Source organism: Emydura macquarii, unplaced genomic scaffold, assembly GCF_026122565.2.
Source record: "Emydura macquarii macquarii isolate MOO-44397 ecotype Brisbane River unplaced genomic scaffold, CSIRO-AGI_Emac_v2 contig_839, whole genome shotgun sequence".
NCBI classification, from domain to species: Eukaryota; Metazoa; Chordata; order Testudines; family Chelidae; genus Emydura; species Emydura macquarii.
In genome coordinates, this window is record NW_027130976.1 from 40523 (window position 1) to 66819 (window position 26297).

Genomic DNA, 26297 nt, shown 5'->3' on the forward strand with positions numbered 1-26297 from the left:
TGCAGGAGGCTCCTGTCAGAAGGTCTCTCTGTCTGCAAGTCCGTTGGACTGAGCCGCCTTCCCTCCCGCTCGAGCCCTGCTGGCTGGTTTTGTGATGCTCATGCCAACGAGCCGTGTCAGATGTGTGCTCCCTCGGGGTTGGGGCTCAACGCTGGAGCCTTTATCACACTTGCTGCTACCGGCCTTAATTCCTGGGGCTGTAAATCCCGTTAATGGGCTGTGAGGGAATAGCCGGTGCTAGATGGGAGTTGTGATGCTGTGTGCAAGGCACGGGCAGCAGCTGAATTGAGACCTTATTCAGGACCAAATCACCCCTGGCCGCCTCCCAAAATAACAACACCCCCTCTGATATTCTGGCTGCTGGCTGGGACACAGGCTGGCTTTGTGCTCCCCCTTTCAGGGGACCCTCTGTTGGTGCAGCAGTGAGGTCCCCTTGTGCGTCCCGTGCGCTGAACGGGGACGGGGAATGGACGGTTCTGCTAGTGTTTATTTTCTTTTAAAAAAAGCTGGGGTGGGGGGCAGGGGAGAGGAGGAAGCCAGCGGGGAGGGGCATGCTCACATCCTCCGATTGGAGACACCTTGTCTTTGCTACTGGACCAACTTCCCCTGCTCGCCGAGGCAGCCTACACAAAGAGGGCTTGTGTAGCCCGCAGAGCTGCCTGCACTTTGCCACGGGATGCTCCCAAAGCTGGGGTGGAGAGCCACGGAGCATTACTCTAAGAGTGCGTCACTCATCCTGCTGTCCCATCTTCAGCCCCATGGTTCCTGTCACCCTCTCCTGCTCCCCCCGTCCACAGAGAGCCGGGGGTTACAGTCAGTCTGCCATGGAAATGCGGCAAGTCTCCGTGGGGACTGGTTGTCTGCAGCACGGGGGGTTCATGGAAACCTCTGCCATAGCCATGGTACAGGCAGGGGTCCTGTCACGGCTCAGCCTCAGAAGCCCCCGAGTCCTGCATGGCAGAGCTGCGGGAGAAGAGGTTGGCCGCCTGCCTCAGGCCGGACTGGCCGCCTCTGTGCATGGCTCTCAGACACGTTTGCTGATCGGTCAGGTCACGAATAGCGAGACGCCTGTGATCCGCGCCCGACGCTGGCTGCATTGTGAACAGATGTGCGTGGCAGGCCCTGCAACGTCCATGCCTCCCTCTGCCAGTGCCACCCCTCCCCTCAAGACGAGAAACTGAGCGGGGCACACCTGGGTCCGTTGGGCACCGGTGTTTGACCGGCAAAGGAGTCGCGTCCCCACGGTTCCCACTGAAATCCACGGGAGCCAGAGCTGCTCAGCACCTCTGAGGAGGGGCCTCAGGACAGTCCGCGCACCGGACGGGGGCGGCCCGATGCATTTGCTGTCTGGCTCAGGCTTAAAGCCAGTGACAAACTCCACGGGTCTCACCAGCTGCTCTCCACATCCCCCCTTTCCTGGGTGAAGCCGGCATGAGGGCCAGGGCAGGCCAATTCCAGCGGCACCCACCACTATCTCCTGACCCGTCTCCAGCCTTGCCTTGCCGTGGGCAACCTGGGACCATCCTGTCCCTGTTTAGCTTTTCTCTTGTGCCCGCCACGGGGGCACTTGCTGCCCAGACACGTCGTGAGCGACTGCCCCCTCCTCAGAGCGCGCAGCCCGCCCTGTGCGTCGCAGGCCAGGGGAGATGACGTGGTGCCAATGAACCTGCTGCAGCTCGGCTCTGTCCTCCACGGGGCCTTGTTTCCTCTCCCGGGATGCAGGGCTTGGCACTTGGTGGCACCAGCTCTCCCCCGATGCCCTCGCTGCTCCCCCCTCTCCACCTGCCCCTCCCCTCAAGTGGGTCGCCCCATTTGGATCTCTGCACATTCCACTACAGCGGCCTTGACAGGCACAAAACACCGCCACGCCTGGCTAGGTGGGGAGAGAACTTCCCCCCAGGACGGCGCGGGGCCTGCCCTTCCTGCACTGTGCTCCCTCGAATTCCGTCCCGCGCAGGTTTGGTCTCTGGGGAGCTGAAATCCTTCTGGCCTGAGCTCCAGCTAGCAGGAGCAGCACTGCCAGGTGCGTCGCCCTTGGGGAAAAAGCAGCTCCCTGGGCTCTCCCGGTCAGACTCCAGAGCCGTGGAGCGCTGGTCTCGTGGTCGCCTGAATGCCCGGGAAAGGGAGGATGCTGCCGACACCCAACAGGGACCCGGCTCAATTCTCAGCTCTGCTGTGGTCTCTCTGTGAGACCTGGGCAAGCCACGGGATCCCGCTGCCTCTGTCCTGTCCTGCGGATAGTGGGGCTAAGACCCCGGCTCCCCTGTGGAGCTGGGGGGATCGAGGCCAGGCTGCTGCAGTGGAGCCGGAGGGTGGCTGTTGCAGAAAGCCGACCACGTGAACGCGGAGCTAGCTGCACACCGCTCTTCTCCCTGAGCTCCAGCAGGAGCTGCCAAATGCCCTGAGCGATGCTGGAGAGAGTGCCAGGCTGGCAGCCCAGGGACCTGGAGGTGCCGCACGGGCAGTGCCTCTTAGCTGTCGCCAAGACGCCTCTCTTCTGGGCTGAGGAGACTGGCTGTAGGGGTACCACGGGAGCGTGTTTCTCCCTCCCGCCGCCCGGTTGGTGTCACTGGGCCCTGCCCTGACGGCTACTCCAGCAGGAAGCGGGTCGCTAGGAAAGGGTGCAGTTGTGTGGGGATGAGTCATCTGTGCAGAATAAAAATATTTGAGCAAACTAGTCGGGAAGCGTCTGGGCCGGTGTCGCGGGCTGGGGCAGGCCTGCTGTGCTGTGGGCAGGTGTTCCAGGCCCCCGGGTTGTGTCTGAGCACTGGCGTTATACTAAAGTCCTGCCCATGGCAAGGGACTCGAGTCTGACTGTTCTCTTGGCCTTGCTGGTGGACGTTGGTCCAGTCCATCTAGAAGCTCCATAATTTGGCAGAGGTTGCATAGGGGGGCTCCGAGGCTCAGCGTGTGTGAGACCGTGCAGACTCCAGCTATAACGTCCAGCAGCTGCACGCCTGCTTTGTACCTCTGCTCATCAGTCAGTTAGCTGAGCAGCTTCCTCTCACCCGTTCTGTCCTGCCCTGGCTCCGTGCCTTGTGTTTCAGGTGAATAAGCTCTGGGCGAGGCCGAGGTGCCGTGCTCTGCATGGTCGCAGTGTGCCTGCCACAGCTGGGGGGACCTCATCCATCTGCCGGGAGTGAGGAAGGGAAGCAAAGCTGCAGGCCTGATGTGGGGCAGAACTGGGCCCTGCAGCGCCCTGGAACCAGGCGCTGCGCTCTGGGAGGAGCTGCTGGGCTGCCTCTCTGGCTAGGGAGGGCCGTCCTGCCGGGCGTTCTCCAGGCGTCGGGCTGGGGGGAGCAGCCTGCCGGGCGTTCTACAGGCGTCGGGCTGGGGGGTGGGGGGGGGGCAGCCTGCCGGGCGTTCTCCGGGCGTTGGGGGCGGGGAGGGCAGCCTGCCGGGTGTTCTCCAGGCGTCGGGCTAGGGGGGGCCCAGCCTGCCGGGTGTTCTACAGGCCTCGGGCTAGGGGGGGCCCAGCCTGCCGGGCGTTCTCCAGGCATCGGGCGAGGGGGGGAGCAGCATGGCTCCTGTTGGTTTCAGCAAAGCACATCCTTGGTTTGAGGTGAAGGGGATTTTCTGGCTGCCTTGTCAGTGGCTGTGGGGTGGGAAGAGGACCCAGCTCAAGGCACTGCCTTCCCGACTCCTCCAAAGTGACCCTGCGGGGTCCTCTCGGACAAGCCCGTGGTTGCTGTCGGCCAGACGGGTGAGGGCCATTCCAGCACCCGCGTGACCTGATGCATGCAGTCATCGGTTTGTTCCATATTCCCAGCCAGCCCCTGCCACTGTCTTCCGCAGGGATAGAGCCTTTGCTGTCTGAATTAGGTACGATTTCAGGCAGCGAGCTCCCCTTTCACCATCTCCCTCGCCCCGAGAGCCCATCTTCTTAGTTAAAAGCCGCTGAGAGCCCGTCTGGCTGCCGTGCCCTGGGTTGGTACAGCGTAGACTGCTCACGGTGGCTCTGCTTGGGCCGTGGAGGGGGGAATGGCCCTGCCTCTGCTTGTAAGGGAATGAAGAGGCCAGGGCCTGTGGGGAGCTGAGGGTCCGGCCTGGCTCAGTGTTGTGGTGCTGGGGTGGTGTATGTGGTACCCTCCCAGAGCCAGCCAGGGTCACTGCAGCTCCTGGCCTGGTCGGAAGCAGAGGAATTCATCCTTTCCTCCGCCTGCCATGTGAAGGGAGCCTAATCCCCCCCAGCGGGGCAGGGTGAGGCCCCTAGAAGGAGAAGCTGTCCCTGGGGTGAAGCTGGTGGTGATTGTGGCTTCTCTCTCTCCCGTCCCTCCGTCTCCCCAGTGGAGAACATGCAGCTGACCCTGAACCTGCAGACGGAGAACAAAGGCAGCGTTGTCTCCGGCGGAGAGCTGACGATTTTCCTGGACGGGCCGACTGTTGATCTGGGAAGCCTGCCTAATGGCAGTGCCGTGACAGAGGGTGAGTGCCGCCCATCCCCACACACACGCTGCTGCTCTGAGCACGAGGCGGTGAGCACGGGGGGAGGGAGAAGGGCTGAGATCCCAGCTGTGAGGACCTGTGAGCGAACATCTGAGTGTCAGCAGCCACCTCCCCTCCAGGTGAGGCTCCCGTCTCAGCCTGTTAGAGCACTAGCACTGTGCCGGCTGCTCACCCTTGCAGCTGAGCCCTGGGAGGGGAGCTGTGATAGCTGCAGGAAAAGGTCTCTTCCGCCCCATGGAAGCTGTTCTCTGCGCCCTCTGAATCCCCTCCCATCTCTCTGGGGCCCTGGGAGCTTGTGAATGTTTTGCTCTCCAGGCGTGGCCAGTCAGGGCTAGGGTGCCGAGCGAGATGCCACTGATGGACTCTCCCAAGGGAGGTCAGCCGTGAGCAGGTGGGTTTGATGTTAGGGCATCTCGTTCTCTGTCACGTTCAGCCCCTCACTTCCTGGGGCAAGGAAGTTAGCGCCTGCGAAGTCTGCGGGCGTGAACTGAGCTGGGCTTCCTTGCGCTGCAGGATTTCCCATGGGCTGATGCATTTACCCCCACTTGTGCTGGGTTCAGAGCCATGGTGAGACACGGGGAATGAGACAAAACCATCCTACAATGTGGCCCAAGAACTGCTGCCTATGAGAATCCCAGCCTGGGATAATGGGGGGCCGCAGGTGAAGAATGAGGCCCTTGGGCAGAGCTGTGTGTGGGGAGTGCAGGGCTAGCCGGTGTGCTGCAGATCACGGGCAGAGCTGGCACGGGGGAGCCAGGCCTGGGGCGAAGGGGCATTGGCAGAGCTGCACTGTGGACAGCTGCCTGACTCGCCGGCTTTCTGCATTGCTGCTAGCCCCCAGCCCTTGGACCATCCTACTTTCCGGATCCCCTCGAAGGCCCTGTGCAGAGGCCCATGAGTGTCACAGGAACACTTGGAAGTAGGCTCTTTCCCCGGGCTCTGGGCCTATATCAGATGCGCTTGCAGCGGGAGGGGGGAATCCCTGGCATCCCGACGGGCTGGGCTGTTCTCTCTCCAGATTCCCTCTTTGGGAGGATCCAGCGCTGGAATCACCAGCAGCCCACGTGTCTCTGTCTTTCTCATTCATTTTTCCTTTTCCTGCTTGTTTAATTGTCCAGGGTCCCAGCTGCCTGGGAGGGGTCCCAGCGGTACGGCTCCAGCTACGGAGGGCAGACACCAAACCCCCAGCACTAACTGCTTTGGAGGCAGGTCCAGGTAAGGGTCCTTCGCTGACAACACCTGTCGCTCCATGGGAGGGAGCGGGAGAGGCTGGTTCTTGGAGCCGATGGGGGACGCTGAGAAGTGGGGCTCAGCAAAGGAGACCATTGAGTGCACTCACAAAACGATGCAGAGGTGGACCTGGCAGGGCCAGCCAGCTCAGCTGGGGGGAGGAGAGCAGAGAGAGGCCCTGGCAGGGCCAGAGGAGGTGGTCTTGGGGAGTGGAGTCTGCTTGGCTGGGCAGAAACGGCCTTATTGTAACCTGCTGTGCAAATTCCTCACCCTTGGGCGCTCTCTCGCATGCCCCCTGCCCTTCGTCCACCCTGTGTCTGTTAGAGTGGGAGCCCTCTGAGGCGTGTGTGTGTGTGTACGTGTGTGTGTACGTACAGCACCCAGCACAATGGGGTCCCAATCCCCTGTGGAGCGTTGGCCGCTTCCCCAGGAATGGCAGAACGTTTCAGCTGCGGGTGGCGCTGGCTGCTTTACTCTTGCCCAGCGTGGGACCAGGGCTGCATCTGTGATCATCTGTGCTGACAATGTCCCGCTGTCCTGTTCGGGGGCAACGAGAGCCTGGCCTCGGCTTCCAGGCTAAATCTGTAGTTGTTGCCACCAAAGAGGTCGTGTTTTCCTGCACGCCGGTGGCTAGGCAAGGCCATGGCAGGCGGCCGGGGGTGCCGAGGTGAAGCAGCCGTGCTCTGCTCTCCCTCACGCCATGCCCCAGGCGGGTCTGGGCAGGTCGATGTGCTGGCACGTGCGTGGCTGTGGCAGAGGAGTATGCGGAGCAGCGAGGGAGCTCTCTGCCGTCGGGCAGGGGCCTGCTCCTTTGGGCCCCTCTAGCAGATCTGGCCAGACCCCGCTAGGCTGCTGCCGGGTCTGTCTCGGAGGCTGTGTGCAATGTCTGGTTCCACACAGGACGCGGGGGGCATCCCCTTCTGGACTCTGCACAGTCTAGAGGTCCAGAGTGGGAGCATCAGCCCTGAGCTCTGCTGAGAAGAAGCCGGGTGGCATCTTCTCGGGAGGAGGCACCTGGCCCTTGTGCAGCGTCTCTGTTTCCCCAGCTCCCCGCACTCAGCTCCTTCCCCGCTGCCAGGAGCAGGCCAAGGGCCAGCCTGATCTTCTGTGGGCCCACTGCTTTGCCGCTAACGACTGGGCCACTTACGAGCCCTTTATACCCCCAGACGATCCTCCAAGCCAGTCTGACTACGTGCAAACCACACCGAGCTCCTGGCCAGCACACCCTCTCCTCCTCCTCCCAGCCCCACCCTGAGCAGCGTCTTCTCTTGGAAGTCCTGGTCAGAGAGGCCCCTTCGTCCCCGGCTGTTGTTCAGGCAGGCCACACGCCCCGCTGCCGTGTCACTCGATGGAAACAGCAGCACAGCCCGAGCCCTCCCCTCTTCAGCGGGACTGGTTGGCCGAGAAGGTTTTCTTGTCTGAAGCAGCAGGAACACCCCTGGCCCAGGAGCGTGCTCGGCTCAGCCGCGCCTCAGCCTTTAACCAGCCGCCAGCGTCCTGGATTGCTCCCCTTTTGCTGTGGGGTGCTGGGTGAAATCAGGGAGGGGCTGTACCTGGAGTGGCTGGAGCAGACGGCTAACTCTGCCCAGGGACCATGCCCTGTCTCCTAGCTGTTGTAGTGGAGCGAGTGGCTATGGGATCCCGGCCACGCTGGAGGTTTACGTTTGTTCTCCATCGCCCTCAGGAGGCTATTCTGGGTGGCTGGGGAGAGCTGGGGGCGGGTGCCCTGTACCACTGACTCGCTGGGTAGCTACCCTGTGCGCATGTCAGCGTCTTTCTCAAAGGCTGCAAGCGGGAGATGTCCGCATGTCTGTGGAGATCCGGGCTCAGCAGGTTTGAAATCTGCTGCCTTGTGTGAAGCTGTTTGCACCCCAGAGCTTTCACAGCATCCCCTGGCAAGGAGTTCCACAGGTTGACGGGGCGCTGTGTGAAGAAACACTTCCTTGTGTCTATTTTAAACCTGCTGCCCATTAGTTTCACTGGGTGACCCCTGGTTCTTGTGTTGTGTGAAGGGGTAAATAACTCGTCCCTCGTCACCTTCTGCACGTCATTCATGATTTTATACACCTCGCTCATATCCCCCTTAGTCACGTATTGCTAAGATGACCAATCCCAGGCTTTTTAATCTCTCCTCATGTGGAAACTGTTCCGTGCCCTTCATCACTTCTGTTGCCCTTCTCTGTACCTTTTCCAATTCCAATATGTATCTCTGGAGGTGAAGTGGCCAGAACTGCACAGAGCATTCAGGCTGGGGACGTGCCAGGGGTTTGTATATTGGCGTTGTGATATTCCGCATTCCCTGTCCCTTTCCTAGTGGTTCCTCGCATTCAGTTAGCTCCTCTGACTGCCGCTGCACGTCGTGCAGGTGTGTTCGGAGAACTAGCCACCACGACACCAAGAGCTCGTCCTACACTCACCGGGTGGGCAGCCAGGCTCCCCCGGAGGATTCAGAGGCGTTCTCCTGCTCCCCTCTGGGCAGCGCGGCAATGGCTGTGGGGCACCCTGGCCTGCTGCTCTCTGCGCCCACTGTAGAGTGTTTCTTTCCCCTGGAAAGAGAGCAAGGCTTGGGTTTGGCTTGTGACAGCCAGAACAGTTTCCATTAGCTGGTCTGCGGCAGCTGGAGTGATGAGCGTGTGGGGGGAGCCTGGCATTTCCCTTTGAATCCAGCAATGTGCATAGCCAGATAAACCGGCTGCAGGCCCAGGCTGCAGGGGCTCCCTCCAAACAGCTCCTGAAGCTTGGATAGCCACCGCTTGCGGCCTTGATTAAAGCTCCAGCAGGATCCCGAGCCAGGGTGGAAAGCAGACTGCCCAGGCTGGGTGCGGCCAGCGCGGGAACACGTCAGAAAGTGCAGGAGAGGCAAAGCGAAGACGGCTGGAGGGAAAGCAGCAGGACACTTCCCAAGGAAACGAAAGGCTCAGGCACTGGGCCATGTTCTCCCTGGCTCGGGGCCACATCCTCTCCTTCTGTAGCTGGATGAAGCGGCAAGAAGCTGCTCGTTGGGAGCCGGGTCGCACTGTCAGCATGGAGTGAATTTAACACCGATGTATGGTTGTCGATGCTGGCGGGCGTCCAGCAGCTCGTGCAGCTGTTCTGCTCACAGGCCCGTCTCTTCAAAAAAGAGAAGCCCAGCAGTTCTGACCCGAGCAGCTGAGACATTAGTGTGGCGCTGCTCTGTCCGCCATGCCCGCGGCCGGCGCGGGGTCTGCTGGGCCATAAGCCTCCTGAAAGGAATTATGGGGGTTCTGGGCTCTTTGCTCCTTCGGGGCAGGCTCTTCTTTTCCTTCTCCGTCTGCCAAATACGCCTGTTCCCAGCTCTGCCATTGAGCCTTCCCTGCAATATCCTGAGGGGGCAGCAATTCCAGAGTCCTGTCTGGAGCGGAAGCTTTAGCGGCTGGGCTCCATATCCAGGGGGCTGAGTTGCTGGTCGTGGTCTTCAGACTGATGCTCTTCTGGCAGCGCTGCAGGCGGCTTGGCTCTGGATGGCCAGGCCTCAGACCCTTCTTCTGGATGGGACGTGCCATCCCTGTTAGCAGCTGGCAGTGCTGCCTCAGGGCTGGTTCTGGGACAGGGAAGTGAGTCGGTGGCTGCAGGTGCCGAATTCCTGCCCTTGCTTTAGTGGCCTGGACGTGGGTTTTCTCCTTCCTAGCTGCTGGGCCCAGCTACGTGTGCCCAGCCCCAGTCCGTGCATAAATAGGAGACTGCCAGAGGGGGTGTGGGGCGTGAGGGGCGCTGTGTTGCTGGCTTTGCCCTCTGTGCTCGCTGAAGATCCCTGGCAAAAGCTGGGGTATTTACTACCCAAATTCCAGTTTGGGGAACTCCTCCCTGCGATTGAGTCTCACCTGGGTGCGGGGTTCTGGGCTGTTTTCCCCTCTCCCAAGCTCTGCTCAGTATTGCTGGGTGCTACACTCCAGCTCGCAGGGCCTCCCTCCCGTGGTGGAGAGTGAGTCCTGTGTGTACGGGAGAGCAGTTTGGGAGTCTTCAGTGGGAAAGACTCTGGTTATTTCCATGGGCTGGAGACCTCCCTTGACGACTGGAGGGGAATAAAAGGGTTAGTCTTTGCTCCTCAACAATTTCTGCCCTGTCTTCTCAAGGGAAACTGCATGGTCAGGGCTTCCTTTTCTTCCCCAGCACAAATGGTGCCCTGGGATTTGCTGGTGAGCTTGGGGGTAGGGTGTGAAATTCCACAGTTAGCTGTGAAGCGAAAATAAAGAACCAGTCATTTGCGCTGGCTCGGAAAGCTGGTGTCCTGGGTGTGGGGGAGCTGCTGTGCGCCTTGTGCTCTGTGAGAGAGGCTCAGAGGGGCTCTGTTGCTGGTGGGGCTGGGGGGCCAGTCGCTGTTACTGCTCGGTGTATAGCAGGAGCCGGAGACTGCAGATTGCCAAACGGCATGTGGCCTCCTGGGCATGTCACTCGTCTCCCGAGTTCCGGTGCTCCCAAGGGCTTCTCCACGCGAGGCACGGGCTTTGCTCTGCCTGCTTTACAAGGGCTGACGTCTTGCCCAGGTGATCTCAGAGTCAAAGCCACCAGGTCGCTCGCCCTAAAGTTCATCTTTGCCTAGCCTCCCTGGCACTGAGTTCCACAGCACTGCACCTGCTGCTAGCACCTTCCAGGAGACAGGACTGTGCAATGGGATGGCGTAGCAGAAAAGCCCCACGGAGCCCTGTGCTCAAGGTCCCGGAGCAGGGAGCTAATGGGCAGAAGTGCGGCAGCAGCGAAGTATAGCATGTGGGGCTGAGCGTCGATGGCTGGAGGGAGCTCAGAGAAGAGCCCCGAGGAGTGAAAGGTGTGCTTGGCCCTGAGTGGGGAGGCTGGTGTGAGGGGGTTCATGTAGGAGACGTTGGGTGGCGAGGAGGTGAATATCAGGAAGGCTTCCTGTGCGTGAGCGCTACAAGGCTGAGTCGTCGTCACCAGTTGGCTGCCCCTGTTAGCAGCGGTGGGAGCCCTCGAGTAGGCCGCAGCCCAGCTCCCGCAGCCATTCTCAGCACCATGCGGATTAAACACGCTCTGAGCAGAGAGAAGGGAGGTGGGGCTGGAGCCCAGAGCGCTAATCCCAGGGCAGAGGAGCCGCTGCTATCTGGGGGGGTGGGAGTTATGGATTTCCAGCACTTAACGTCTCTGGCCCTTTACTCGGGGAATTCCCCCCACTGCGCCGTCCATGCATGCTCTGCCCGATGCACCCTCAGCGGGAGGGTCTGGGCGAGGGAGGCTGGAGAACCTGTGCGTGCGGCGTCTTTGTCCAGTCTTCTCAGGATGCGGGGGGGGGGGGATTCCTGCACTGTCCCGTTGTGGTGCTGCGAAGGGCAATGTGCGTCTCCCTGCCCTGCAAACAGACCAGGAAGCTGGGCGTGGAAGACTCTGCCTCTGCCGCCTCCTTCCCCCACTTTCACAGAGCCCAGAGGAATTTCTCAGCTGTGCGTTTCAGGTGTTGGCTTACGGCTCTGGGGGGCTGAGCTTCCCAGGCCCTGCAGCGTGTTCTCCAGAGGTGCCCAGGCACCGTCGTCCCCTGGAGCTGTCCTGGCCTAGTGTGCGTCCTGCCTGGCCAGAGCCAGCTTCTCCGGGGCACACTCTGCCCTTCTGTCTCCCACTCAGCTGCACTCTCTTACCGCGTGAGTGTTTCCTGTCTCGGATGTCACCCTGCAGTCCCTGAGCTGTAGCCCTGGGGCTGTGACCTGCTTCTGGCCTCTGCGTTGGGAGGGGATTAGATGACAATGCGCGTGGAGGAAATGGAAGGGGTTTTACAGAGGGGCCCAGACACAAGCTCAGGACTGACTCCTTCGTTCTCTGGGCCTGCCCCAGCCCTTGCAGAGTCACCGAGGACTGGACTCTGCCTCTGAGCTGGGTTATGTCAGCCTCAGTCATCGCAATGCTCCGTTTTGGCTGACTCTGACTCTGCTCCCCTCCTCTCTCCTGAGCACCCGTCCAGGAGCGGCAGGATGGGGCAGAGCAGGACATGGGGAAGTGACTTGGGTTTGCACAGAAGGGGGCGAGAGCCTGCCCCAGCTGCCCATGCGATGGGGTGGCCGAGACCATTCCTGACTCCGCCTGGCTTTGGCCTCTCCCGCTGGGTGCTGGCCAGGCTTCAAGAGTCCATTCCCATCCAGCTCTGTCTGGCTTTTCCCCTGCTCCTATTTTAAGCGTTGGTTCCAGCTGCGTCTCCACCACGTGGCCCCTCTCCGTTGGTTTCCATGCCCATGTGGGGCGCTCGTAGGAGGGCTGGGCTGGCAGGCTGGCTAATTCAGGCCTGGTAACCCTGTGTGGCCAGCTTGGCAGCCGGGAAACATCCTGTTTTGGTTTCTAAATTCTCCGGGGGCTGCTTCTAGCTTGTCTGTATTGAGAATGGCCCAGCATTTGCCTGAGGCTGCTGGCTCCTACGGGGTCCAGCCTGCACTGGCAGCACCACCTCCTCCCTTCCCCCACTGGGCCGCCTGCAGGCTGGGCACTCACCACAGGCTTTGCCGTTCGCTTTGGGGAGAACATGTCCCTTGTCCTCGCTGCCACCCGGCTTGAGAACGGAAGCTCCTTCGCGAGGGCCTGAGGGGAGGGCCATTGACTCACCCGGGAGGGAGCAGGGTGGATGCTTCTCTTGAGGCCAGAGACCTGCCCGGAGCGGGCTGAGTGCAGTGAGTTTGGTCCGTCGCCCTGTGCCACTGGCCCTCACTCCAGCAGAGCCCCCAGCCCTGAGCGGGATGCTCAGGCCTTGCTTAAACCAGAGTGTAGACGTGAGCGGTTTAACAGCTGCCCCCTTGTCTACACGGGGCTGTTAACGTGGGAGCTCCCCCCTTCCAAATCCTAGTCTAGATCAGGTCTCCGTTGCCTGTGCTGGGCGAGCTGTGCCGCCAGGCCATTGGAGGCAGATTGCTTGGTCTGAGGCGTCCGAGCATTGCCCTCACCCAGCTCCCCATAGCGAAGGCCGAGCTTTGGGGCGAGCGGCAGATGGATTCCTGCCTCTCCCATCCGCAGGGCCGGGGAGTTCCTTCTCTCCTGAATCCTGCCACGCTGGAGGGAGGTCCCTTGTGGCAGGAGCAAACCCCACCCCAGCCTGGTTCCAGGGGGTTGTAATGAGAACCGGGGCGGCTGTTTCTCCAGGGCTGCCCCGGGGAGGGATCGTGACTGATGAGAAACGGCCCCAGCTGCTCCTGCTTGCAGTTCCAACCCCCCGGCTGGATGGAGCAGGGTGCTCCGGTCAGCGGCTGATTTCTCTCGCCTTCGTTCCCGCCCCGTTCGAGCATCGCGCTCAGCTGCTCCCCGCGCGGAGCCAGGGTTGGGCGACTGGCTGTATTTGTGGGCTCGTCAGCGCTCGCGTGGGGTTCGACTGATGTTGTGGCTGCCAACTTGCCTTTTCCTCCCTGATCCCAGCTCCCTGCCGAGGCCTGAGCCTCAGCGACAGTTTGAGGTTTTGCCCTTTTAAGGTGATAGCTTGTCTGGAATAAACCAGCCTCTCCTCTCTGTGCTGAAGTGAGCTGTGCACGACCCTGTGCTCCTGAGATCCCAGTGCTCTGCCCCGTCCCTGTGATGGGAGGTCGGGACAGAGAGCTGTTCTCTGCCTGTGGGGCTCCCCCTGCCCTGCTTTACAGAGCTCGTGTAAAAAACACACACTTCTAAATACAAGGTCACTGTTTCCTTTGCTCCCCCCAGCCTTAAACAAATGTGTATTCTGCGGCCACGGGAGCCTTCCAGGCTGCGCCTTGCCCCAGAAAGAGGGCTCTGTTTCTTGGTGACTGCGATCTGCCTCCCCCCCGCAGGCTCTGTGCTCTGCCCCTCCCTGCTCACCTTGGCCGTCAGCAGTAATTGCCGGCTTCCTTTGCCAGGCTCCTTTCCTGAGGGTCGCAGCACTCTGCTGGAGCACAGGGCAGTGAAAGCCCCAGGCGTGCTACGACTGGGGACACAGTTTGCCACCGGTTGCCAGCTCACTTGGCTCTGAGCTTGGATTGTGTCTGTGCAGAGCAGGCTCAAAGCTTGCTGAGGAAGCGTGGCAGCTGCCAGTGTTTTCCTCCTGCTGGAGGCCTCCGCTGGCAGATGGTTCTCTCCTGCTGTAGCCAGTTCAGTACAGACTGGATCCCCTCGCCATGTTTGTGTGAGCGCTTGGGCCGGTTCCCGTTCTGCAGCCAGAGAGCCCAGGGTGCATTGCTCTGCATCCTGCCGCTGCTCCAGGTGCCTGGATCAGTGTTCAGTATTTCTGTGATGGTAGCTGGCGGGATCAGGGCCCTTGGTGCTGGGCCTGGTGTGTTGTGTCGCGTGCCCTGGGCACAGTTCTGCTGAGGGACAGCTGCCCGGGCTTGCCCGGAATGCAGCGACACTGACGTGGTTAGGCAGCACAGCGGATGTGATGGCAGGACAGAACCGTGAACCGGGGGGTGTGCGTGTCTGCCTCTACCCTGTGACAAGATCCCTGCTGCAAGTTGTGGTGTGGACAGGACTTGCCCGAGGTCACGCCGCAAGCCAAGCGTGGAGCCAGTCCTAGAACCTGGGAGTCCTGACTCCAGTCCCCTGCTCACCCAGGATCCTGGGCAGACGTTAGAGAGAGGTCTGTGGCATTGCGACGGATCCATTTTTGGAGTCCGTGCCTCTCCCTGTTGGCTGGCCAGCAGGGGCATTGCTGCACTGAGAGACCGGCTTCCTCCTTCGCTCTGGGGTGCCCAGGCCATGCCACTGCCTGACCTGCAGCCCTTATGCCCCTGTCCTGCTCTCAGTCCAGGCTCTGCCCACGCGTGGAAAGGGTGTGCCTAGATTCAAGGGCAGCCTGCAGCCTTTTCTCCTGATCTCCCGCTCCGTACACCTCGCTGAAATGGTGCTGCCAGTGCATTTTAAGGCACAGGGAAGGGAACATTGCAGCAAGGCAGAGATTGATGGTCTAGGTGTGTCACAGCCCTCTGCAGAGGTGCTCCTGGAAGGAGCAGGCTGTACGTAAGTGTTCCCAAGGCTCTGGTTCCTGCAAGGCAGAGGATCCCAGCCCTCCTAGGGTGCAGGCCTCTTCGCTTTTGCCTGAGATTTTAACCCTTTGACTTGTGCAGAATGAAGAAGACGAGCTGTTCTTCAGGGTCTGTGCTGAGAGTCGAGGGAAGGGTTTGTGCCTGGAATTGACCAGCCATGTGTAGAACCCAGGAGTCTTCCACATCATCTCCTCCAGTCACTGTTAACGCTGATGCCAGCTTGGGTTGTATGGGGGTGGATGGAGACGGGCTGGAAATAGCCTCTGGGTAGACACGGGTCATCCTGAAAATTAACAGCTGCCCCCAAAGCTGCCAAGTTTGATGGGTTTTATGCGAGATATGTAATGAGGTAATTTGCATATATCAAATAATTTGCATTTACCCCTAAAGTTTATCTGAAATGTGTGGTTTTTCTGTGAGTGAAAATTGTCAGTTGGCAGCCCTAAAGCCCTGTGTGTATTTGCAAAGCGGCAGCAGGGAAGCTTCACGCACACACTGCCCTGTAACATGGCCCGCCCTCATCTGGTGGGACGGCCGCTAACAGTAACGGCTGTTCAGTCTCTGGAACTGAGACCCACCAGACTCATCATTGGAGGGGAACAGCTTTTAATCTCAGCCGAACTGAACTGAGATCAGGCAAATCCAGAGTCTGATTGTCTGCAGGAAACACGGCAAAACCTTCCTCTTTGAAAACCCTTCTTCTCTCCACCATAAGAATGGCCCTTGCAGCGCTGCCCCCTTCACCCTGACAGCCACAGAGGAAGTGGGTGAAATCTGAAAAAACAGAATCCCTACCCCAAGCAGAACTTTTTCTCCAGAAATGGAGATGTGCCCAAGACCTCATGGAGTCCACTGGAGAGCTCAGTGTTGCAATCCAGGCACTCAGGATAATCCCAGTAGTATAAAATAGACAGAGCTGGGCTGGGGTCAGGATGAAGACTGATCAGTGAAGGCTTTGTAAGCCATCAACAATGCCCTGAGGCATCTAGTCCCCAGCAAGTGTGACAATCGGAAGGTGACAATCGATATAAATATGTTCCATTAAAAACCAGTGTAGTGAGAAGAGTGTTAAGGTTGCAAAGTCAAGCCCTCAACAGTTAGGAAAAGCCAGAATGAAGGTTCCCTGCGTCACTGTACCTCTGCCTCCCTGCGTCTGTGTTAGGTTAGTCTTGAACTACACTCTCCCCTATTGGAATCATAGAAATGGGGGACTGGAAGAGACCTCGGTAGGTCATCTAGTCCTGGTATCTCAACCTTTTTGACACCAGGGACCGGCTTGCTGCCTTCCTAAACGGTGTCGGGGGATCTCAGGGACCGGCACTGGTCCACGGACCAGTCATTGAGAAATATTGGTCTAGTCCAGCCCCCTGCACTGAGGCAGGACTAAGTGTTATCTAGGCCTTCCCTGACGGGTGTTTGTCGAACCTGCTCTTAAAAACCTCCAAGGATGGAGATTCCACAACCTCCCTCGGCAATTTGTGCCAGTGCTTCACCACTCTGACAGGTTTTACTGATGTCCAGCCTCTAAACCTCTCTGGCTGCAATTTCAGGCGGCCCCCTTCCTGCATGGGGCATGGTTGTCACTGCGAATCCAGCGCTGCAGTGTTCCTTCGCCCTTACCTACTCACCCGATGGCTGGGGTTGGTGCTAGAGTTCTCCTGGACTGGCTCCACTTGGCCCCAGGGCTAGATCTGCACATGCTGGAGCTGAGTGAGTGCAGCAGGGGGAATTGTGCCCACAGGACAGGTGGCATGAACTGAGCCTGGGGAGTCACTCCGTCGGCATGAGAGAGCTGCGTGGCTGGGGAGCGGGGAGTTTGGCTCTTAAAAGTGACTGCAGCTGAGAGGGAGAGTCCTGTGTCTAGCTCTGGCTTGGAGACCAGGACCAGATCGGACCCAAATTCAGACTCCCCAGTACCCAAATATCCAAGTGTCTCTCAGGAGAGGCTTGGACCCCACTCACACGTCCATTAGTGCAAGGTGAGCAGCGAGGTGTGGAACTGAGATTTCAGCACTAAAGCCCGCAGGCTGTTTCTTCTGGACTCCCCATTGCTGGGGCTTGGGCGCTAGTGACTGGAACCCGTGCGCCGGCCCGGCTCTGAGTGGGTGTTTTGGGGGGAGGATGTTTGAAGTGGATCTAACTAGCTATGTTGTCTGGGAAGCACAGTGGAGTGGGACTGTTTGCATGGTCCAGTGACTCCTGGTAAGGCTGGCAGAGTGCACCTGGAGGGACGGAAGCCTGTGTCCTTCAGCACAGATCAGGACAAAAGAAACGGAGGCGTTTCCTTTCTGAGGTCAGGCTCGTCTCTCACCTGTTGTGTGTCATTATCCTGCAGGGGACAGAGACATTCAGCTGGAGCAGCCAGACAGAACACCGGGAATGGAGAACAGAGTCCCGGCACCAGGATTCACCAGCGACAGCAAGTCAAGAGTCAGAGCACAGCAAATGGCACAGGTGAGGCCTGCTACTGGGCGGGGTGACGCTTGGCTTTTCCAATGGTGTCTGTGTGGCAGGCAGCTCTCAGGCCCCAGCTAGATGAAACCACCTGTTCGGAGCTTGCCAAAGTTCTCTCCCGGTAACACACAGGCTGGCCCAGGAATGCCCTTGAATTTCATGGAGAACGTTGAAGTGTGGGTCCAAGAAGACCACTGGTCCCAGCATGCAGTGCTCTGTCGTGATCCAAACAGCCCACAGTGCGCACTGGGACATGTACTCTCCCCGCACTGCCATATTTAAGGAGAGAGAAGTTCCATTCTGGGCCAGGTGGGAGCATCCTTTGGGTTGCTTGAGAGTTGCCATTGTGGCCTGCGACTGAGTAACTGGATCAACTCTGTCATAGATACACAGATTGCAAGGCCAGGAGGGACCATTGGATCATCTAGTCTGACCCCTTGTGTGACACAGGGCAGAGACATGCCCCACAATAACTTCTAGGCCACATCTTTTAGAAAAACAGCCCATCTCGATTTAAAAATTGTCAGTGGTAGAGAATTCACCATGAACTCTGGTAAGTTTTCCCAAAGGGTAATTACTCACACTGTTAAAAATGTACACCTTATTTCCACTAGCTTCAACTTCCAGCCATTGGAGCGTGTTCTGTCTTTCTCTGCTGGAGTGAAGAGCCCACTATTCAATATTTTTTCTCCATGTAGGTACTTGTGGACTGGAATCAAGTCACCCCTTAACCTTCTCTTTGTTAAGCTAAATAGATTGAGCTCTTTGAGTCCGTTACGACACGGGACATTTTCTGATCCTTTAGTCATTCTTGTGGCTCTCCTCTGAACCCTCTCCAATTTATCAATATCCTTCTTGAACTGTGAGCATCAGAACTGGACACAGGATTCCAGCAGCAGCTGCACCAGTGTCAAATGCAGAGGGAAAATAGCCGCTCTACTTGTACTTGAGATTCCCCTGGTGAAGCATCCAAGGATTGCATTAGTTCTTTGGGCTGCAGTGTCACACTGATTAGCCATTATGACTTCCAAAGCTTTTTCAGAGTCACTGTTTCTCAGGATAAGAATCACCCATCCTGTAAATATGACCTATATTTTTTGTTCCTAGAAAAAAAGGGCTACATTTACATTTAGCCATATTAAAATGTGTATATTTGCTTGTGCCCAGTTCACCAAGCAGTTCAGATCACTGTCAGTGACCTGTCCTCTTCGTTATTTACTACTGCCTGATTTTTGCATCATCAGCAAACTTTTTATCATGGATGAGCTTATGTTTTTTTTCCAGGTCATTGATATAAATATTAAATAGTGTAAGGCCAAGAACCGGTCTCTGTGGGACCCTACTAGAAACACACCCATTCGATGATGATTCTCCATTTACAGTTCTGTTTTGGACCTATCAGTTAGGCAGTTTTTAATCCATTTAACGTGTCATCTTAATTTTATATCCTTCTAGTTTTTCTACCCTTTTTAAAAATTGGCACAATTGGCACAAGAACTTCCCCAGTCCTCCAAGATTTACTGAACACCAGCATTAACAGTCCAGTGAGCTCGTTGGCCAGCTCTTCTAAAAACTCTTGGATGCAAATTATCTGGACCTGCTGATTTTAAAAATGTCTCGCTTTAGTAGTTTCTGTTTAACATCTGCCAGAGATACTAGTGGAATGGAAAGAGTGTTATCACCACACATGATGAGACTGCATCTCCTGTGTTTCCCCCAGTTATAGCACAGTAATACTGTGATACGCCAGGGTACAGATCAGACCAGTGCGGGGATGTCACCTCTGCCCTGCAACCTTGGGTGCCTTACAATGCCTTGCTGAAGTAACTCCCACCTGAGCCGCTTCCGGCATGCAAGCCACACCCTGAATGTCTGAGCCCAAAACCTTGTGTTTGGCTAAAGTGCATTGTTCCAGAAGGGCCTTCAGTCTGGATTAGAAGACATCAAGAAAGGCCTTCCCCTGGGCGTTTGTTCCAATGGTTAATCACCTGCACTGTTAAAAAAAATTTTTTTTAAGTCATGCGTTATGTCTACTTTGGATTTGTCTGGCTTTGGCTTTCAGACATTGGTTCTTGTTCTGCCTTTTCCTGTTAGATTAGAGAGCTCTTGAGGACATGGTATTTTCTCCTTGTACTCAAATTAGATGGCGCGCTTTATGTCTCTTAAGGTGTTTTTTCCAGGCCTCAAATTGTTTTTGTGGCTTTTTTTCTGCTCCCTTTCCAGTTTTTCAACATCTTTGTTAAAACATGGACATCACCCAGCATTTCAGTATCGGTTTCACCAGTGCAGGTACAAAGCTAAAATCGCCGCCCTACTCACTGCTCCCCTTTTTATACAGCGAAGACTATCGTTTGCCCTTTTTGCCACAGGATCACCCAGGAAGCTCCTGTCGAGTTGCTTGTCCACTATGACCTCATAATCCTTTTCAGAGTCACCGCTTCCCTTCTTCCTAGATGTGTAACTTTGCATTTGTCTGTATTAAAACACATTTTGTTTGAATGGGCCCAGGTTCTGAAACAATCCAGATCTCTCTGTAGGATGGCCCTGTCTTCATTGTTCACCACTCTTCACAACAATCTTGATGGCATCCCTACACTTTTTCAGCAGTGGTTTTACTTCAGGATCATTGATGACCATTTTCAGAGGGTCTGGGTGCACACTGATCAGCGTCGAATCCCACTAGAAACACACCCATTCAGTGATGAGTCCCCATTGACAACTTTTTTTTTTTTAAGGATAGTTCAGTCATCCAGTTCTTCATGTCTTTAATGTGTATGGTGTTGATATTGGCCAGAGATCTCAGCCAGTTCTTCTAGGACTCTTGGGTGCAAGTTATCCAGGCCTGTAGATTTGAAAGTATTTGTCCTTAATAGATGCTATTTAATATCCTTGTTAGTTACTAATGGACTGGAAAGTACTCCATCATCATCGTATGATATGAGTACATCATAGTGCTTCTTTCCAAATACAGAATATAAATATTTATTGAACATTTCTGGCTTGTCTGCATCATTATTAACAATTTATCTCTATGTAATAATGACCTAGCCCATGAATTTTTTCCCTGTGTTTAGCGTCCCTTATAAATTTTCTACACTTCATAACTTCTAGCTTATATTGATTGCGATCTATTTCCCTGTTTTTCCATTTATGTTTCTGTTTTATTTCAAATAGCTGCCTTCACTTTGCCACTGAACCAGGATGGACTTTTAGCCAAAGATGTCCTCTTTTTGGATCGTAGAATTATAGTTTTTTGGCCATTTAATAAACTCTTCTTTAACAACTCCCAATTTTCATTCACATTTTTCTGTCTACATTTTTTCTCCAATCAATTTTACTCAGAATATTCCTGAGCTCTGGGAAATCAACTTTTTTAAAGCATGAAGATTATATACTGATTGGGACTCTCTTCTGTTTGCCGTTGTTGAATGTAATCAGGTTATGATTGCTGATCCTTATCTCCTTTTGTTCTCTGGTCTATAACAGACCCCCACCAGTACCCCCACCTGTGCTGTGTTAGGTAGGTCACTGATCTATAGACGTTCAACACTCTGTCGTTCTGAGTTTCAGTCACTCTAAAACCAGAAATGGTGTCTCTCCACACACACCTTTTACCTACTCTCTGTTTCCCGAACAAGTTGTAAGCAGTGACTTTCACATTACAGTCTTGCAAATTGTCCCACCAGGTTTCAGTAATGCCAATTGTATCAAATTCTTGTCACTGAGAATTTCCAATTCCTCTTGCTTTTTCCCCAGACCCTTAGCATTGGTGTGTGAGTAACTGAAAGGCTTCTCTTCGCATTCCTTGTCCTATCAATTCAGTTTGTCCGCAACGTGTGAGTTTGTTGGTACTTCATTTGCCTCCTTAGCACCTTCCCCTGCTGGTGTTAGTTTAATGCCCTCCCGGCTGCCCCCGCTAGTCTCCAGCTGAGAAGATTGGCCTGCAGGCTGTCCCGTTTGTACCACCCCCGTCCCACTGCAATGCAGCCCAGTGTTCTGCAGAACTGCGGAGCTGTGTGGCTTTCTCGGCTTCTGTAAAACCCCTCAGACTGGCTCTCTTATGCAGTACGTATTTGTACTGAGCATCCGGGAATCTGTCTGGGGCCTACAAGTAACCTTGGTGGTGTGATGATGGCCAGTTCCATGATAACTTGGCTACTGCTTTGGCGGTTGGGTTCCTGCTGACTTACCCATTGTGTGGAAGCCGTCTCTCCTTGTGAGCGAAGGTTTCTCCTGCAGGGACAGAGGTGTGTGGTGATGGACTGGCTGAGGTGAGGCGCCCTCTCCCACAATTATCCTTGGATCAACATGGGCCGCAAGCTGCTGCTTGGTTTCACTCCTGGAACCAGTTTGAAGCCTGTGACCCGACTTTGATCACATGTTACGCCTGGAATTCAGTCCTGGGTCAAGCGGCTTCCCCTGAGTCCTAGCAGAGCCACAGGTGTCAAGGTGAGGGGCTGGCAAACGTGCCTGCAGGGAGCTGCCATCCATCATCCGCTCATGCATGTGAGCGTGTCTGTACGCTGGGATGCCCAGGAGCGGCTGCACATCTCCTTTCCGTGCAGTGGAGGGGCTGCTAGGGGCATGGCCTGCACGGGCGTTGCAGGGAAGTGCGTGCACCCTGCCCGCAGCAGCAGGTGTCCTCGTTAGAGTCGTGTTTCCCAACCTGGCGCGGCAGGCCTGGGCGGGTGTCCATGGCAGTTTTTGAAACACTACTGGAAGAGGTCTGGATTGGCTCATGAATATTCATGAGTTCATTTGGAGACTATATGGGGGTGTGCCTCAAAATAATGAAAGGTATCAAGGTGCGCCACGGCCGAGCAACGGTTAGGAGACCGGCCGCGGCCAGAGCCTGGAGCAGCAGGTGCAGCCAGTGGGCTAATGTGCTACCACTTCTCTCTCCCCATGAGCTGTGCGGTTTGCTCCCTCCCTCCCTCCCTGTCTCTGCCCCATCCCTGCCGCGTATCCCGTGGGGGCCGGAGTTACTGGCGCTGGCTGACTTGCTGAGTCAGCCCTTCCCAAGGCCGGGCAGGTTTTTGGGATCCTTGCTCCTCCCCTGAATTTACCCAGTGCCCCTCGAGCTGGGAAGTTTGCTGGCAGCCCGGAGGGGAAATACTAGACCATGAGCACCCTTGTTTCCCCACACGCTCCCTTTGTCCCTCCAGCCTGGCCTGTGAAGACCGAGGAGGCACCCAGCTCTGCTACCCGTCCTGGGGCGACCAGCAAAACTCCCTTTGCAGAGGGGACCTGGGGCCCTGGGCGGAGACTAATTGTTGCTGTCCGGAAGAATTGCTGTGGTGGTGTGTTTTCTCTTTGCTCTCAGGAGGGGAGGCCGTGGACAGCCTCAGGGCCAGATAGATCAGCCCAGTCTGCCCTAATCTCTGCCCTCTGCCTTTTCAGTGAATGGGGACTCTGCTGGCGCCACCGACACTGAAGAGGAGAGGTCCGTGGTGGGAGTGACCTCACCTCCTGCAGCAGCGTTGAGCGAGACCCCCAGCGCCCCCGCCGCCACCCTTCCTGCCTCATCTGTCCCTGGGGAGCCGGAGGAGCCGGCCCCTGGCTCAGACGCCCAGCCGCCTCAGGCTGCAGCGCAGGCCTTGGAAGCTCTACCACCCGGGTAAGCAGCTGTGTCTCAGACCTCGGGCTCCCCTTCAGAGCGCTGTGTGGCCCATTACCAGGGCAGGGGCAGCCTGGCTGTGGCTCACCATGTGGTTGGGGAAGGGGAACGGCCTTCAGGGCAAGAGGGAATGAGGCAGGGGGTCCGAGGAACCTGAGTGGGCTGGGCTCTGCTGTGAGCCTGCAGGAGCCGCTGTGCTGGGGTGGGGGACGCTGGTTCGCCAGGCTGGCTATGAAAACAATCCCAGGCTTGCTCAAAAAAGCAGGTGGGCCCTTGGCAGCTTCCCGAGCAGCAGAGAGGAGCAGCCGGACCGTGACGTTGGCCGAGGTCTGGCCATGGAACCTGCGAGAGGTTGAGAAGGACGGGGAGGGGGGCTGCCCCTTCTCTGTAGCCAAGGAAGTCGCTGCAGAAGAGAGCGGGTCAAAGGAAGGTCCCGGGAGAATGGGATGCAGTCGAGGTCATGACTAAGTGCTGTGGCCATCAGACAGCCGTTCCAGGCCTTTGTGAAACGAGTCGTTGGTCTCAGTCTAGTTCCCATCAGACAGGGCTCACATCATGTAACTGCCAGGCCAGTGGCATGACCGCGCCGCCTTGTCCGTGTGAGCCCCTTGGCCAGGGTTTGGACTGAACTCTCCTCCCTCGGTCGGGGCAGGGTCGAGGCTGTGTCTGTTCCAGACCCATGGGGGCTGTATGCAGTGGCGAGGTACGCATGAAAAATGCCTTGCTGTCAGGTCCCCAGGAGGGGAGCAGCAGTGTCTTTTGTCTGCTGTCCCTGAGCAGGATGGAGGATGGCTCAGCCTGGCACATAGATTACAAAGGGAGAACTCCCTTTAAACAGGAGCATTGTCCCTTTAAACTGAACATTGTTTTAGAGAAACTCTTAGAAACATGCAAGGGTCCTGCTCTCTTGTCAGTTTGGAGCGGGGGTCTCACGCAGAGACACCAGATGCAGGTCTGACCAGACACCGTATGCTGTCAGGTGCACAAAGGAGATGGAACCAGAGCGAACTCTTTTCCTGGATTGCTCTTCAGGTCAGGGCCTTTCCAGACTTACAGGTAACAGCAGGAGGTAGAAAATCTTCAGAGCAGAATTTGGTTTTCAGCTTCCTCCTGTCCCTTTACGAGAGAAGGTGTGAGACCCCTGCTCCTCCATCACATCAACCTGCATTTCCTCTGCAGGAGCCGGTCTCCTGGCGGGTACCTCAAACCAAGCATCTTCCTGTGCCTTCTGGGGGTCTCTGGGCATTGGAGATGACACCAGCTCTCAGCAGAGAAATACAGACTGCAGGGCAGGGGACTTGGTGCTTGCAGTCCCCCCTCAGCTGTCGGACAGCTGGGAGAGACACTCTGGGTTACACAGGGTTACACTGCTGCGTGTGCGGTTCAGCCACTAAAGATGCGAGATCACTGCCCAGCCCCGTTCAGCCCATCTCGCCGAGGGCAGCCTGAGTTAAAGCGCTCTCTGCTTCGGGCGCAAGTGCTTTCTTTACGTTTTGGCCATTCAGGCAAAGCAGCAAGAGGGGGTTTTAGAAGGGAAAAATGGCCTACTGCATTTCCTGTGAAGTGAGCTGTTTATTTTCCTTTGGCTAAACCAGTGCCTGGAAGGTCAGGGCCTCACTCATGTGTCAGTCACAGGCAATTAGGGTTAACAGCTCAGTGTGTTTTTATGTGGGGTGTGTGAGGGTTACTGTTCTCAGGGCTTGGGCACTTCCTGTTTCCAGGCAGCTGGGAGAGGCCGGTGCTCTGAAAAACGTCTTTATTCCAGCAGGAGCGTGAGCATCTCGCTGCTCCAGCCGGTCCGACTGAAGATCTTTCTCCTCGCACTTCTGCGCTCTCCAGGGTGGAGATGGGGTGTTCTCTTTCCTGGCGGGAGGGGCTGTGACAGCCAGGGGAGCCAGGGTGCATCTTGTGAACCTCAGCAGGGGTGCAGGGATGTTTCAAGCCAGATCTCTAGAATGTGCAGACCTTGCAGCCACCCATTCCATGGCACGGCGGAGCTACGCTGAGGATGGGCTAATTTGCCGTCCGTTCCCTGGCTCGGTGGCATCTTCTTGCTGCTGTTTGTCTCTGTGGTTGGAATAGAGAACCCAATATTTGGCTCCCACTGACAGGCTGAAGTCTGCTCTTTGTGGTAGGGGTGGGGAGGGGGAACAGCAGCAGCAAACCCCCCTCATTGCACCCACTGGCCTGCGTGAATTTCAAGGGCCACCCCACTGCATCTGGGGCCATTCCCTGTCTGTACCTTGGCCAGAGGATTGAGCCTTTAGCTTGTGCTTGTTGTCCGAGTTACAGACTCGTGCTGCGCTAAGCTAGAGAGAACAGCCACTGAGCCGCGCGCTCAGAGTGGAGCTCTGTGTCCTGCGCTCCGAGGGCTGGGAGTAGCACGTGTTCTGGGCTCTGGGCACAGCGGGAACCAGACGGCTGGGCACGAGTGGCCGAGTGCCAAACCTGCGCCAAGAGCGGCTAGCCCAGCTTCCAGAATGGCTGCCAACCTTTCTGCCCCCAGAGTCCTGCTCTGGCTCGGCAGTGCCCCTGGCTGAAGTGAGTGGGGATGAAGGTGGAGGCGTGCACACCAAAGCTGTGCAGACGGGCTTGTGGGGCCAGGGGTTTTCTCTGGGGCCCTGATCTGGGGCGGCTCATTTCTGGCTGCCTTACCACGTTGGGGTGCTGCTGGGAATGACTTTGGCTGGTGGTTTGGGGATCAGCTTGAGGGCTGGAGAAGCAGTCAGCTGTGTCCGTGTGGGCACTGGTGTCAGAGAAAGAAGGGGACTCCGTCAAAGCTGGGTAGGTTCAGGTGTGATATTCCCAGAAGGGGCTGAGCATCATGCACCGTGGCTGAGGTGACTGAATGGGGCGGGCTGTGGAGTGAACGCGCAGCAGTTCTAGGCATGCTGCTTACCGGGTGTCTGGGTCCCTGTCCACTATTGACCATCGAGCTGGTGCAGGTAGGTCTGAGGAGCCTCCATGTCACTTCCAGGGGCTTGAGTGCCTAAAAGAGGAGGCCTGGCTTTTCCCCGGACTTCCTTTGATCCCTAGGGAGAGGCAGTGAGATGTTCCCCATGTCCGCTCCCATCAACAGCCCAGAGGGGTCCCAGCTTTATCGAATGGATGCCTGGCGCCTGTTTCTCGCCCCGACTCCCACCCCTACCACACACATGGAATCAACGGAGGCCCGGCTCAGGGGGGGATTCTGACCTATTTATTCTGCTCAGATGGCTGTCTTAAAACATCTGCACCAGATGTGGTGAGCACAAAGGAGTCTCCTATGCACATGACTGGGAGTCTGTTTTAGGGGCTGGTGGATACTGGAAGGTGGTCTGAATCATTCCAGATCCAGCAGTGTCCAGAATCCATCCCCTCACCTCCCCTGGCCATACGCTTAGACTTGTTTTCCTGTGATTAACTTGAAGGGAGCCAGGGTACGTGTGGGGGATGAGAGCAGTTGGTTTGTAGAGTTGGAAACTTTTGTGGTGGGGACCCCATTTTAACACCCAGGTTTCCCAGCTGGGTGATAATGGAATGGGAAGGCAGCTGGAGTCATCAACTCCTGCATCTGGTTCCTATCAGTGATGATCCTGCACTGGGGATGGAGTGCTAGTTAACACGGCGTGTATACA

The 26297-nt window shown here is 56.9% G+C and overlaps 1 protein-coding gene across 2 annotated transcripts in view; it reads left to right on the top strand.

Moving 5' to 3' along the window:
* Positions 1-26297, top strand: part of WWP2 (WW domain containing E3 ubiquitin protein ligase 2) — a 72135-nt gene that overhangs the window by 16297 nt on the left and 29541 nt on the right. For both annotated transcript variants that reach the window (XM_067543389.1, XM_067543390.1), the window contains exons 5-8: positions 4288-4425; positions 5565-5661; positions 16945-17063; positions 22464-22680. In XM_067543389.1, the coding sequence (XP_067399490.1) occupies positions 4288-4425; positions 5565-5661; positions 16945-17063; positions 22464-22680 (571 nt within the window). The remainder of the gene's footprint in view (positions 1-4287; positions 4426-5564; positions 5662-16944; positions 17064-22463; positions 22681-26297) is intronic.